Source organism: Vicugna pacos, unplaced genomic scaffold, assembly GCF_048564905.1.
Source record: "Vicugna pacos unplaced genomic scaffold, VicPac4 scaffold_20, whole genome shotgun sequence".
Taxonomy (NCBI): domain Eukaryota; kingdom Metazoa; phylum Chordata; class Mammalia; order Artiodactyla; family Camelidae; genus Vicugna; species Vicugna pacos.
The window spans coordinates 94,170,942-94,184,247 of NW_027328741.1; the positions used below are offsets into that span (position 1 = coordinate 94,170,942).

At 33.9% G+C, this 13,306-nt stretch overlaps 1 protein-coding gene across 1 annotated transcript in view; it reads right to left on the reverse strand.

The window, feature by feature from the left end:
* The window catches only part of LOC140693700 (uncharacterized), a 95,546-nt gene extending 83,210 nt beyond the window's left edge, over positions 1 to 12,336 (reverse strand). Inside the window, exon 1 of the mRNA XM_072957405.1 lies at positions 12,327 to 12,336. Within this exon, the coding sequence (XP_072813506.1) occupies positions 12,327 to 12,336 (10 nt within the window). The remainder of the gene's footprint in view (positions 1 to 12,326) is intronic.
* Between the last annotated feature and the right edge of the window lie 970 nt (positions 12,337 to 13,306).

Below are 13,306 nucleotides of genomic sequence, written 5' to 3' on the forward strand. Positions count from 1 at the left end.
CTTTCTTTTCTTGGGCCTCACTATTCCCTGAGACACAATAATATTTAAATTAGATGTGTTGATAAACCTACAGTGGCCTCTAAGTGTTCAAGTGAAAGAGGAATCAATCAATATTTCACTATCAATTATTATTTATTGTTATTTTAAGAAATTGCCAGACATCTCAACTTTCAGCAACTGCTAGCCTGATCTGCCAGCATCGAGGCAAGACACTCCACCAGTAAAAAAATTATGATTCACTGAAGTCTCAGATGATGGTTAACAGATTTTAAAGTATTTTTAATTAAGATATGTGTATTGTTTTTTAGATATAATACTATTGCAAGCTAAATAGACTACAGTGTAGTATAACATAAATTTTATATGCACTTGGAAACCAAAAAAATTATGTGGCTCATTTTACTGTGATATGTGCTTTATTGTAGTTGTCTGGAATTGAACATGCAATATCTTTGAGATATTCCTGTATACCTTCTTCTATCATGTATCTAATTATGTCCCTATGAATCTAGTTTCATATCTACCCATATATCACTTAGTTTGTAAATGCTAAGAAAGTTAATACAATTTTAGGTACCACTTCACACCTACCAGGATGGCTATCATTAAAAAATAAAAGATAAGCAATAACAGGAAAGAATGTGAAAAAATTGGAAACATCATACATTGCTTTGAGTCGAGGGGATGTAAAATAGTGAAGCCAATTTGTAAGGCAGCTGGTTCTTCAAAAAGTTAAAGAAAGAATTATCATATGATCCAGCAACTCCACTGTTATGCCCAAGAAAATTTTAAAAATACGTTCAAAAATTTGTACACAAATATTCACAGCATCAGTATGCATGATAGCCCCAAAAAGAAAACAAGCCAAAATCTATCAATAAGAAATTGGGTAAATAAAATGTGGTATATCCATACAATACAACATTATTTGGCCATAAAAAGAATGAAGTTCTGATTATGCTAAGTGAAAGGAGTCATACACAAAAGGCCATATATTGGATTCCATTTATATGAAATGTTTGGAACAAGTAGGACGACAGAGAGAGAAAGTAGGTCAGTGACGGTCAGGGTCAATAACCAACTGATATATGGTTAAATAGAGGACTGACTAAATTATAAATAATAAGCTAAAGAGTACTTTGAAAAAATCCAATCCAATTTTCCTCTTTTTGTTTATTATTTTTGTTGGCCTTCTTTTCCCTTTTAAATTTTTTTAGTTAGTTTCTTTCTTTCTTTCTTTCTTTCTTTCTTTCTTTCTTTCTTTCTTTCTTTCTTTCTTTCTTTCTTTCTTTCTTTCAACTGAAGTAAAGTCAGTTTACAAAGTTGTGTCAATTTCTGGTGCACAGCATAATGTTTCTGTCATATATGTATTCATACATATATTTGTTTTCAAATTATTTTTCATTTTAGGTTGCTACAAAATACTGAATATACTTCCCTGTGCTATAGAGAAGAAGCTTGTTGCTTATCTATTATATATATAATAGTACATATATCTACAAACTCCTAATTTATTCATTCCCACCTCCTTTCACCTTAGTAACCATAAGTTTACTTTCTATGTCTGTGAGTCCATTTCTGCTTTGTAAAGAAGTTCATTTGTGTCTTTATTTTTAATTTATTTTAGATTCCACATATGAGTGATATCACATTTAATTTTTTTTTTCTTTCTGGCTTACTTCACTTAGAATGATAACCTCCAGGTCCATCCATATTGCTGCAAATGACATTCTTTTATTCTTTTTATGGCTGAGTAGTTTTCCATTCTATAAATATTCCACAGTTTCTTTATCCAGCCATCTGTCAATGGACACTTAGGCTTCTTCCATGTCTTGGCTACCTATATATAGTGCTGCTATGAACACTGGGGTGCATGTATCTTTTTGAATTAGGGTTATCTCCAGATATATGCCCAGGAGTGGGATTGCTGTATAATATTGTAACTTTATTTTTAGTTTTTGTTAAGGAATCTCCATACTGTTTTCCATAATAGCTGTACCAAACTACATTCTCACCAGCAGTGTGTGAAGGCTCCCTTTTCTCCACACTCTCTCTTGCGTTTATCATTCATGGACTTTTTAATGATTGCTTTTGGTAGTGTGACCATTTTAACAATATTAATTCCTCCAATCCAAGAACATGGGATATCTTTCTATTTCTTTGAGTTATCTTTAATTCCCTTAATTAATGTTTTCTAGTTCTCCTGATAAAAATCATTCCCCTCCTTGGTCAGATTTATTCCTAAGAATTTTTTTTAATTGGATGAGATTTTAAAAGAGATTGTTTCTTTATTTTCCTTTTCTGATATTTCATTGTTAGTGTGAAGAAATGCAACTGACTTGTCTATGTTAATCTTGTATCCTGCTACCTTGCCAAATTTTTTATCAGCTTTATTAGTTTTAGTGTAGAGCCTTTAAGGTTTTCTATATGTTGTATCATGTAATCCACATTTAGTGACAATTTTACTTCTTCTCTTTGTATTTAGATTCCTTTTATTTCTTTTTCTTGTCTAATTGCTGTGGCCAGTACTTCCACTACTCTGTTGAATAAAAGTTATGAGAATGGGCATCTTTGTCTTGTTCCAGATTTTAGAGGGAAGGTTTTCACCTTTTCACTGTTGAGTATTATGCTGGCTGTGGGTTTGTTATAAATAGCTTTCATTATGTTGAGATATGTTCCTTCTATGACCACTTAGGTAAGAATTTTTATCTTAAATGATTTTTGAATTTTATCAAATGCTTTTATTGCATATATTGAGATGATCATGTGATTTTTGTCCTTTCTTTCATTGATGTGGTGTATCACATTGTTTGATTTGTGTATATTGAACCATCCCTGTGATGAATCCAAATTGATCATTGTATATGATCTATTTATGTGTCGTTGGAGTCTGCTAATATTTTGTGAGGGATTTTTGCATCTATGTTCATCAATGATATTGGCCTATAATTTTCTTTTTTGGTAGTATATTTACGTGGTTTTGATATTGGGGTGATGGTGTCTTTGTAGAATGAGTTTGGTAGTATTCCCTCCTCTTCAATCTTTTGGAAGAGTTTGCGAAGGATCAATAGGAGTTCTTCTTTGTATGTTTGGTAGAATTCCCCAGTGAAACCAAATGTAAATTTTCTTTGCATTCTTCATAGGATGTGTTAGAGCCTTTATGACTACCACTCTAAAGCAAATAGATATACTAATGGGCTAACATAATTAAAAAACAGGGTAACCACAAATCAAAAGCAGGGTACACAGACCTACAGTTGATGCCAAACACATCCCCAATGTGCACCAAATCTCCACTCATTTGTCTTAGAGGCACAGTTCCACAAAGGCACCAGGAGAGCAAATCCACCACCTCTGCCTGGGACTGGAATGACAGTCTTGCCTGTGATGTTGCAGGGCCCCTGAGTAATGGTTCATGTTTCAGCCCCTCCTCTGCCCAGAAGACGAGCACCAGCAGTTGTACCGCTCCAGAGCATGCTGAGAAGATGGCTGTGACTGAACCCCTCCTCTCTTCTCACAAGAATGCTCATCAACATTGGTGCAAAGCAACACCCTGTGCACTAGTAGAGATGGCATCTATGAAGGTTGCAATGCACCCCTCATCCCACATGCAATGGTGCTTTCTATGGAGGGACCCAGATTGATTTGCACTCTCTTCTAGCCACAGCCCGCACCACACTCCAGGCTCCTGAGGCTGCCTGTGTGCAGTCAACCCCAGTCCTCTCCCCAGGCTCATCCGTGTAAGCCTGAGTTCCAGCAGCCCAGCCCAGCCTGTCCCCACTGGCATGCATCTTAGGCTAGGATTCAAAGTGACTCTCACTGCTGGTTTCTCTTAGTTCTTTCTGCTAAGCAGCTGCTGCTGCCTCCTCTGAACCTCTGAAGCTCCTGTTCTGTCCCTGTGGATCTCCTTGCTGGTGAGGAAGCTTCCCAGGGTGAGGGCACATTTCTTTCTATGCTGATCTCTTTCTGTGAAGAATATCATGCACCAATTTCCTTTTTCTTTCTTCTTTTTTCCTCTACCTGGTTTTGTGGGGCTTTCCTTGTATTTCCAAAGTAATAGAAATTATGTCAAATTTCAGGAGTTATTCTGTGTGAATTGTTCTGTATTTGTATATAATTTTTGGTGTGTTCATGAGACAGGGTGGGCCATGTGTCCTTCTAGTCTGTCATCTTGTCAATCCCTTTTCTGGTTTCTAATTGCCATACATTTTCTTAACAAATAACACCAAGTGTAAGTGCATAGCAGTTATATGACTGTCCACTGCTGAGCTTCCCTAAAGAGTCTTAAAGAATGTGAATGGATCTACACTTAAAAGTGCAAGTTTTCAATCTTTGATCTCAATTTTTCAAAGGCATTCCTTGCAGTTGAAGTCAGTGCTTGGCTGTGTGGCTGAAATGCGTGAATTCAGTCGGTGAGTTTATTGACGTTGAACAGCAGGAACTTGTAAATACAGACAGTTGAAATTGTCAGTTTACTGATAAACCCTTGCATGGGTAAGTAGTTGAAAGTCCCCTGCAGTCAGCCTTGCAGAGCAATCTCTAGTAAAACGGTAGAATTTCTTAACTTTTTCTCCCCATTTTCTGCCCTAAAGAAGTCAAATACAATTCCTTGGTTTGACCCATTTTAATTATTCACAAGAAATACCATGCACAAAATTTTGCAAATGATGATTTAAGATTAATATAAAATAAGGAGAAACAAAATATGAGGTCAAGCTATGGCCAAAGGTGCTATTTTAAATACCAACATCTAAAATTTAATATGGAAATATCCTATCTTTTGTTTCTAAGTTATTAAATGGAAATAATTCACCTTTTCCCACAGAAAAACCACATAACATTCAGATATGAAGATACAAATATGTCTATGTCCTTTTTAAGACTCAAATAAGCTGAATCATCTATAGAAGCAAGTACTGATATTGCCAAGCACTGCACTTCTTTCCATTAAGGCTTTTCAAAATTTGCTCATGACAGGTAGCTGAAGTATATTTTAAGTTAGTGTGTTATTTTTTCTTTCTAATTTGTTGGTAGAGATTCCATATCCTTTCACTCATATCAATTTTTATTTAACATGCAAAATCATTGCAGGGGAATGAGCAAACTGCATAAATGATGGTCATTTATTTAGATGGCCAAACTCCCTTAGCCAAGCACTTCCCTTTAGCATAGTTTAATTTAGTATAGTTTAATTTTGTACTGAGAAACAAAGCTGACCTTATGCTTGTGTTTCAGAATTTGCATTTATGCAAGTTTAGTAAAACAGGAATAATTCTATTTGTATTATATTATCACAACCTTTCAAAAGTGTATCTCAAAAAAGTAACTATTTTTATTATTAAGAGATATCCCAACAAGACGTCATAAAAAATGACATGTAGAACAGACTGTGAAATAAATATTTTAAGGAACAATTAGGCCCTTTGTCCCATTCAATTTCTTGCTGATTAATTTTAACTACCATTAATTGAATTTATCTTCAGCATGCTGAGTAAAAAATATCTTAAAATCAAATGTTTTGTATAGGAAATATTTTTTCTATTTCTACTGTTACAATGGTGAGATAAAGAGACATTACATCCTGAGTTTTTGCTGGTGATTATCATAGTTACAGGAAAGTGGGTAAATGATAAAAATAAATAGTAGTAAATATTTGTTTAATCAGTCTATGTTTAAGTAACTTTTGTTGTCCAGATATAATAAAAAGTCAATAGTTTAAAGTACTGTTTCTTCCTTCATTATTTATGTGTTCACAGAAAGTTTATTTAATATTCTTAAGCCTTGATGTTTTCACCTTGGGAAAAAAAAAGCTAAAATAAATTCTGGGTACAATAGAACCAGTGTTGGAGAATTAAGGAAAGAATTTATTTTAGGGCCTGACATGTAACAATTTGACTACAAATCGTTCCTTCCTTACCTTCTTTTTCTCTTTAACTCCCTCTCATCTTCCTCTTTCCCTCTCTTCCCTACTTTCTTCTTCCTTCCTGAATTTAATAATCAGATTTACTAGCTAGCAGGACCATTTTACTACCTCTGTAGATCCAGTCATCCACAATTATAGCCATCTTATTCCACATTATATTAGTGTGATAAGCACACATATAGATTACTTTTATCAAATATGCAACTTATAGTTTTGATTTTAAGTTAATTAGCTATTTAATTCAGATTGTCCATCATTTCTTAGAAGTCACTGAGTATTCTTTCCAACACTTAAATGAGATATGTAACCAATGGAATTTTTTCAACAGAATAGTGAAATTGAATTTTAACAGTGACATGCAATAGTTTTATGGATATTTATTGATAGAATTTTGTAAGATCTCTTCTGTAATGTATACAGTATTTACATTTTTCCACCTGTCAAAGAACTCCAGGATTTGATAAGAGAGGTTCTAATGGATCATGTGTTAAAATGCATTGGTTGCTTGATCCTTATAAAAGCATGTTTAGTCATTGCTGGTTTTGGTAGTGGCTTTACCAAAAATTCTGACAAATTTAATTGTGATAGTTAACAAATAATTGATAGATTATGTGTTAACATATAACATAGAATGAATAATTGAATACAAAAAATTCAACATGACTACTTCTACTCTATTGAAGTGTTCATATTGACAACTACCATCTCTTACACAATAGTTGCATTTAGTTAAATGTCTTGAAAAACATTATTTGGAAAACTCAAGGTCGTCGGGAGCCAGAACCTTTAATGTGCAATTCATTTTCACAATTTATGGTTCTAAGAGAGTTGCTCCAAGTCAAGATGAGGGAATCTGTTAATCAAAATTGGCAGAGAGGTACAGAGAGGATTGCTTCCAGGTAGTTTTCTTTTTTCAAAGACACACAGGCATTGTGTGAACAAGACACTACTGTTGTATTTGTTTTTGAGTTAAGATTTTATTGATGAATTCTGATCAAAATAATTTATACATTTTAAACTTGCACTGAATGAAGGGAAAATCTGCACAAGATGGATTGGTTAGATTGAACTTTGTATTCTCTTTTGACAAGTGTGTGTCCCTATACTTTTGCATATAGATCAAGAACAATATTTCAAGGCATTCTCACCAACAGCAAGCAGATCTCCAATTTAGAGTGTCTTGTCTTGCTTTTAACTTGCGTTTAGAGTGTACATTATTCTAGTTGGGAAGTTGTAGTCTCACTTCTGTAAGTGGAATAGTGAAGCTGTTTATATATCTGAACTTGTTATATGTTGGTATCATTGTGTCTGTTGGGGCCTGGGAAATAAATAAGCTTAATAAATTGATTCAATTTTGAGTGTGTTTGAATTTAATGAAACCTAAATTGTACTGATTAATTTTCAACACTATAATTACAGGTTAATTTCAGATCACTGAATTGTTTTACTTACATCAGGGCATCACAGATAGGCTAGAATTATATGTTGTAATATTTTGGATACAGTTATTTTGGTTTTCACACTAATTAAAAGTTTTACCTCCATCTCTGCCAAGGACAAAGGGACAAGAATACAGTTGTTTAGAAAATGATACATTTGTATACCATCTGATGTTTCCATAGAACTGCATGAGCATTTGCTTATAAGAAGGAATTATGCCCCTCTTTTTACTGTACAGATTAAAGACAAATCAGGAGAGAAAATATTAACACAGACAATGAGAGGGCAAAAGCAATATGATTTGTTAATTACTACAGGAATGTAAAATAAAGGTGAAAAGGTACATCAGTGAAGGTTAACCTAAATCTTGAATTGTGAAACAAGCTATAACCATGTAATTAAGCTGAACTATTTACAATTGTTCAAATGCTTTAAATTTTTTTAATCTCAAAATCTTTGCTCAGAATGTTCTTGCCTGTTTCCTATTAGCTTGTTATTTATTTTGAAGATTTTTCAGAATTGCTCCATATTATCCTACTGTAACTCTCCTCTGAACTACCCTCAGTAGAGTTAAATGTTTCTTCCATTGTGCTCCCTTAGTAGCTAGTACATACCTTTATCATATAACTATTCAGATACTTGTTTATCTCTTCAGCTTGACCTTAACCCCCTAGAAGTCAAAGCTTTGTTCTATTTTTTCCATATCTCCATTTCCTAGTGCATGCTCCCAGATTTTATTCCTCTACTCAAACCTTACTATTGAATCTATACTGGAAGTATCTTCTCTAGACACTCTTTGGGGAGCCTGATTTTATGACTTATACTATCAGCCCAAGACATCTCTCATTATACCTCTAACTTCAATCTGATCACCTCCTCTGAAGTTTGACCTATACTCAGCTTTCCACCTGACATCTCTGCTTTAGTGCCAGAAAAGGTGTCTCTAACACACTTTGCAAACTCATCTCATTCCTTCCATAAACTATGTCCCCTGTTTTGCTGCTTAAGCTCAGGTTTAGGGGTCATCCTTGATACTTCTGTATTCCTTAGTCCTCACATAAAAAATACCACCAATTCCTGATAATTATATTTCCAAAAAACACCTTCTTGATCTTCAACATCATGGCCACCACCCAGCATCTTCTAATATCTTTCTCTCCTTTTATTCACTGAATTTCAGTTGCACTGGACTCTGGTGTACTGAAGACTGTGACTTTTACCCATCTCAGTACTTAAATGTGATGATATTCTATCAGAAAAACATGAATTTGAATTCTTGGGCATGGCTATATCCTTCTCTTCACTCAGCTCTCAGGTTGATTTACTTCTTTTAAGGACAATACTGGGCTACATATTCTATACAAGAATCTGCTACCCTGATTGTTTTCTTACAGAGAATTTGTCTCTTTCTTAGTGCTTAAAATCTCATTATTTTGTATTCAGGTCTGCCTTTATTATATAATATTCATTTCCCCATTCTAATTTAAAAAACACGAAGATAGTAATCATCTCACCATTATGTACCAAACATGTAGAACAAAGCCAAGCACATAAGAACACCATAAATATTTGTTAAAAAGATGAATACATAGATTGAGAAAGAATCAAGAGAAACACCATAATCAGAAGGATAGAGGATGCTATAATACAAGCTTCATGGAGGGAAGCATATTTTGTTTTAAACATTATATCCCTTTGTCTAAGGACATCCTGATGTGTTATATGTATTCAATATTTGTTGAATAAATGTAAGAATTTAGAAAGCAATGCTTAAAGCAGTTTTGAATGACAACATCAATGTCAGGATATAGATTCAAGAAAAATAAAATTAAATTCTTCCACATACATGAGACACTTCAGTTTTTACAAAATTTCTGCTAACTATATTCACTGCCTTATCAATCAGTGAATAAAAGGGGTAACAGCAGTTTTTTGTGTCACGGTATAAGATAATGTAATCAAGATAATGAAGAAGCAGAAACAACTTAAAATCAAGGAACACAGTAATAAATGGACTAATTATCAAAATGACTTTCATGGAGAAGAAAAAATAACAAAAAGCACTCATTTTAAATTTTGATCTGTAAGTAACAAGAGCAAAAACAAGAATTTAAAGAAAAAAATTAAGTATGCATTTAATGGTGTAAAACTTCTATTAATATTGGTTTTCTGTCATTTCATACAGTAGTTATCCAACATAAATTTGGAAAAGCCAAAAAACAGTTGTTGCATTACTGATTACAGACAAAAGTTTCTTTAAAACAAAGACCATAAACAAAGAAAAGGAAGGACATTTTATAATGATTGAAAGAGTGATACAATATGAGGATAGCACAATCATTAATACTTATGCACCAAATAAAGGAGCACCTAAGTACATAAAATAATTACTAACAGATATAAAGGGGGAGTCATATTTGTAGATTTCAACACTGCATTAACATCACTAGATAGATCATCGAGACAGAAAATTAATTAGGCAACAGAAAAATTAAATAATACAATAGAAATTTTACACTTGGTGGATATTTTCAGAGCATTACAACCCCCAAAATAGGATATAAATTCTTTTCAAGTACACGAGGAACATTTTCCAGGATTCATGATGTACTTGGGCACAAAAGAAATCTCAGCAATTTTAAGAAGATAGACATTACCTCAAGCAACTTTACTGACCACAATGCCATGAAGTAAGAAATCAACAACAGAGAAACAAAGGAGAACAAAGGAAAAAATGGGGATTAAACAATATGTTAGTAAAAACCCAATGGGTCAATGAAGATATCAAAGCTGAAATGAAAAAGTACCTTGAAACAAAAGAAAATGAAAGCAAAACCATACAAAATTTATGGGACACAGTAAAAGCAGTGCTGAGAGGGGAGTTTGTAGTGATACAGGCGTTCCTCAAAAATGGACATCCACAAATAAACAATTTAACCCACCAGCAGAATGAACTAGATAAAGAAGAACACACAACCTAAAAGGCAGCACAAGGAATGAAATCATCAATAATGGGGAGGAAATAAATAAAATAGAGATTAAAAACACCATAGGAAAAAGTCAACAAATCCAAAAGCTGGTTTTTCCAAAAAGTAAGTAAAATCGACAAACCTCTGTCCAAACTCAAAAAGAAGAACAGAGAGAGAGCACAAATTAGCAAAATAAGAAAGGAGAATGGAGAAATTACAACAAAAAATAGAAATATAGTATATCATATGAGAATATTTTGAAGAGTATATGGAATCAAACTGTATAACCTAGAAGAGATGGACAAATTTCTGGAAACATACTGTCCAGCAAGACAGAATGAAGATGAAACTGACCACTTGAACAAACAGAGCACAAGAAATGAAATCAAAATAGCAATATAAAACCTCCCAACAAATAACAGTCCAGCAGCGGATGGATTCACAGCGGAATTCTACCAAACAAAAAACTCATACCAGTCCTTCTCAAATTTTTCCAGAAGATTGAAAAGGAAGGAATACTCCCAAAGACATTCTATAAAGCCACAATCACCCTGATACCACAACCAGGCAAAGAAACAATCAAAAAAGAGGATTATAGGCCAATATCACTGATGAACACAGACGCCAAAATCCTCACCAAAATAGTAGCAAATACAACCCAAGAACACAGAAAAAAATATTATGTATCATGACCAAGTGGGGATCATGCCAGGGACACAGGGGTGGTTTACTTAAGCAAATCAATGTAATACAGCACATCCACAAGAGAAAGAACCAAAACCACATGATCATCTCAATAGATGCAGGAAAAGCATTTGATAAAATTCAACACCCACGTATGATAAGAACTCTCACCAAAGTGGGCATAGAGGGAATATATCTCAGCATCATGAAAGCTATAGATATCAAACCTACAGCCAGCATAGTATTCAAAGTTGAGAAAGTCAAATTCTTCCTACTAAAATCTGGGACAGTAAATGGATGCACACTATCACGACTCCTACTCAAGATAGTCTTGGAAGTCCTAGCCACAGCAATCAAACAAGAGAGACAGGTAAAAGGGATGAAAATTGAAAAGGAAGAGATAAATGTCAAACTATATGCAGATAATATGTTACTATTTATAGAAAACCCTACAAGATCCAGAATGAATTTACTACAGCTGATCAAAGAATTCAGCAAGATAGCAGGTTACAAGATTAAGGTTCAGATATCAGTGGCATTTCTTAAAGCTAATGATTCAGATAATACTATAGAGCTACAGTCAACATGACAGCACTGTATTGGTAGTTAAACATACATATAGGCCAATGGCACAGAATAGAGAGCCCAGAAATGAAACCGAAAATGGTGAATTAATCTTAGACAAAGGAGGCAAGAAATTACAATGGAAAAGAGATAGTCTCTTCAGCAACTGGTATTTGGAAAACTGGACAGCAGCATATAATTCAATGAAGCTAGAACACCATGCACAAAAATAAACTCAGAATGGATCAAAGACTTAAACATAAGGCAAAATACAATAAACCACCAAGAGGAAAATATAGGCAAAACGTTATCTGACAAAAGTCTCGAAAATTTTCTCATAGAAGAAATAAAAGCAAGAATAAACAAATGAGACCTAATGAAACTTACAAGCTTCTGCACAGTAAAGAAACCGGAAGTAAAACAGAAAGACAACCTACGGAATGGGAAAAAATTTGCATATGAAACCGTCAAAGAGTTGATCTCCAGATTATATAAGCAGCTCATCCAACTGAAGAAGAGAAAATAAACAACCCAATGCAAAATTGGGCAGAAGACCTAAACAAGCAATTCTCCAAGGAAGGCAAACAAATGATCAAAAAGCACAACAGAAAATGCTCAATATCACTTATTATGAAAGAAATGCAAATCAAAACTGCAATGAGGTATCACCTCACACCAGTCAGAATGGCCATCACTGAAAAATCCACAAATGACAAATACTGCAGAGGCTTTGTAGAACAGGGTACCTTCCTTCATTGCTGGTGGCAATGCAGCTTGGTGCAGCAACTGTGCAAAACAGAATGGAGATTCCTTAAAAGCCTAGGAATAGACATCATATAACCCAAATCCCGCTCCTGGGCATAAATCCACAAGAAACCTTAATTCAGGATGACACCTGCACACCAATGTTCATAGCCAGCACTATTTACAATAGCCAAGACATGGAAATACCCTAAATGTCCATCGAAAGTTGACTAGATAAAGAAGAGGTGGTATATTTATACAATGGAATAGTAGTCAGACTTATAAACTGACAACATAACGCCATTTTCAGCAACATGGGTGCTCCTGGAGAAAATCAGTCTACGTGAAGTAAGCCAGAAAGAGAAAGAAAAATACCATATGAGAATGCTCATTTGTGGAATCTAAAAACAAAACCAAACCAAACAAAAAACGCAAAATACAAAAGAGAAATAGACTTACAGGCAGAGAATACAAAGTTTTGATTGCCAAGTGGGTGTGGTGTGGGAATAGATAGGCTTGGAGTTCAAAATTGTAAGATTGATAAACAGGATTGTACTGTATAGGACAGGGAAATATATAAAAGATCTTACGGCAGCTCACAAGGAAAGAAATGGGACAAGAAATGTATATATGTTCATTGTAAATAAATAATTGTGCTCTACAATGGAATTTGAGACAACTTTGCAAAATGATTAAAAGTCAATAAAAATGTTAAAAAAGAAAAATACATGAACTTAAATATTACAGGTGTAAATATATATTAGAGAGAAATACAACTATGCAAAAGAGTAGTAAAACCAAAAATTTTGTTTTTGTTTTCTTTTAAAGATAAGCAAAATCAAAAAACCTCAAGCCAGGTGCATCATGAAGAAAAAAGAGATGCTCCAAAGAAATAAAGTCAGAAATAAATGTGGAGAAATAACAATTGTTCCAACAGATATACAATAAAGGGATTATTTTGTCAACACTTACATGCCAATAA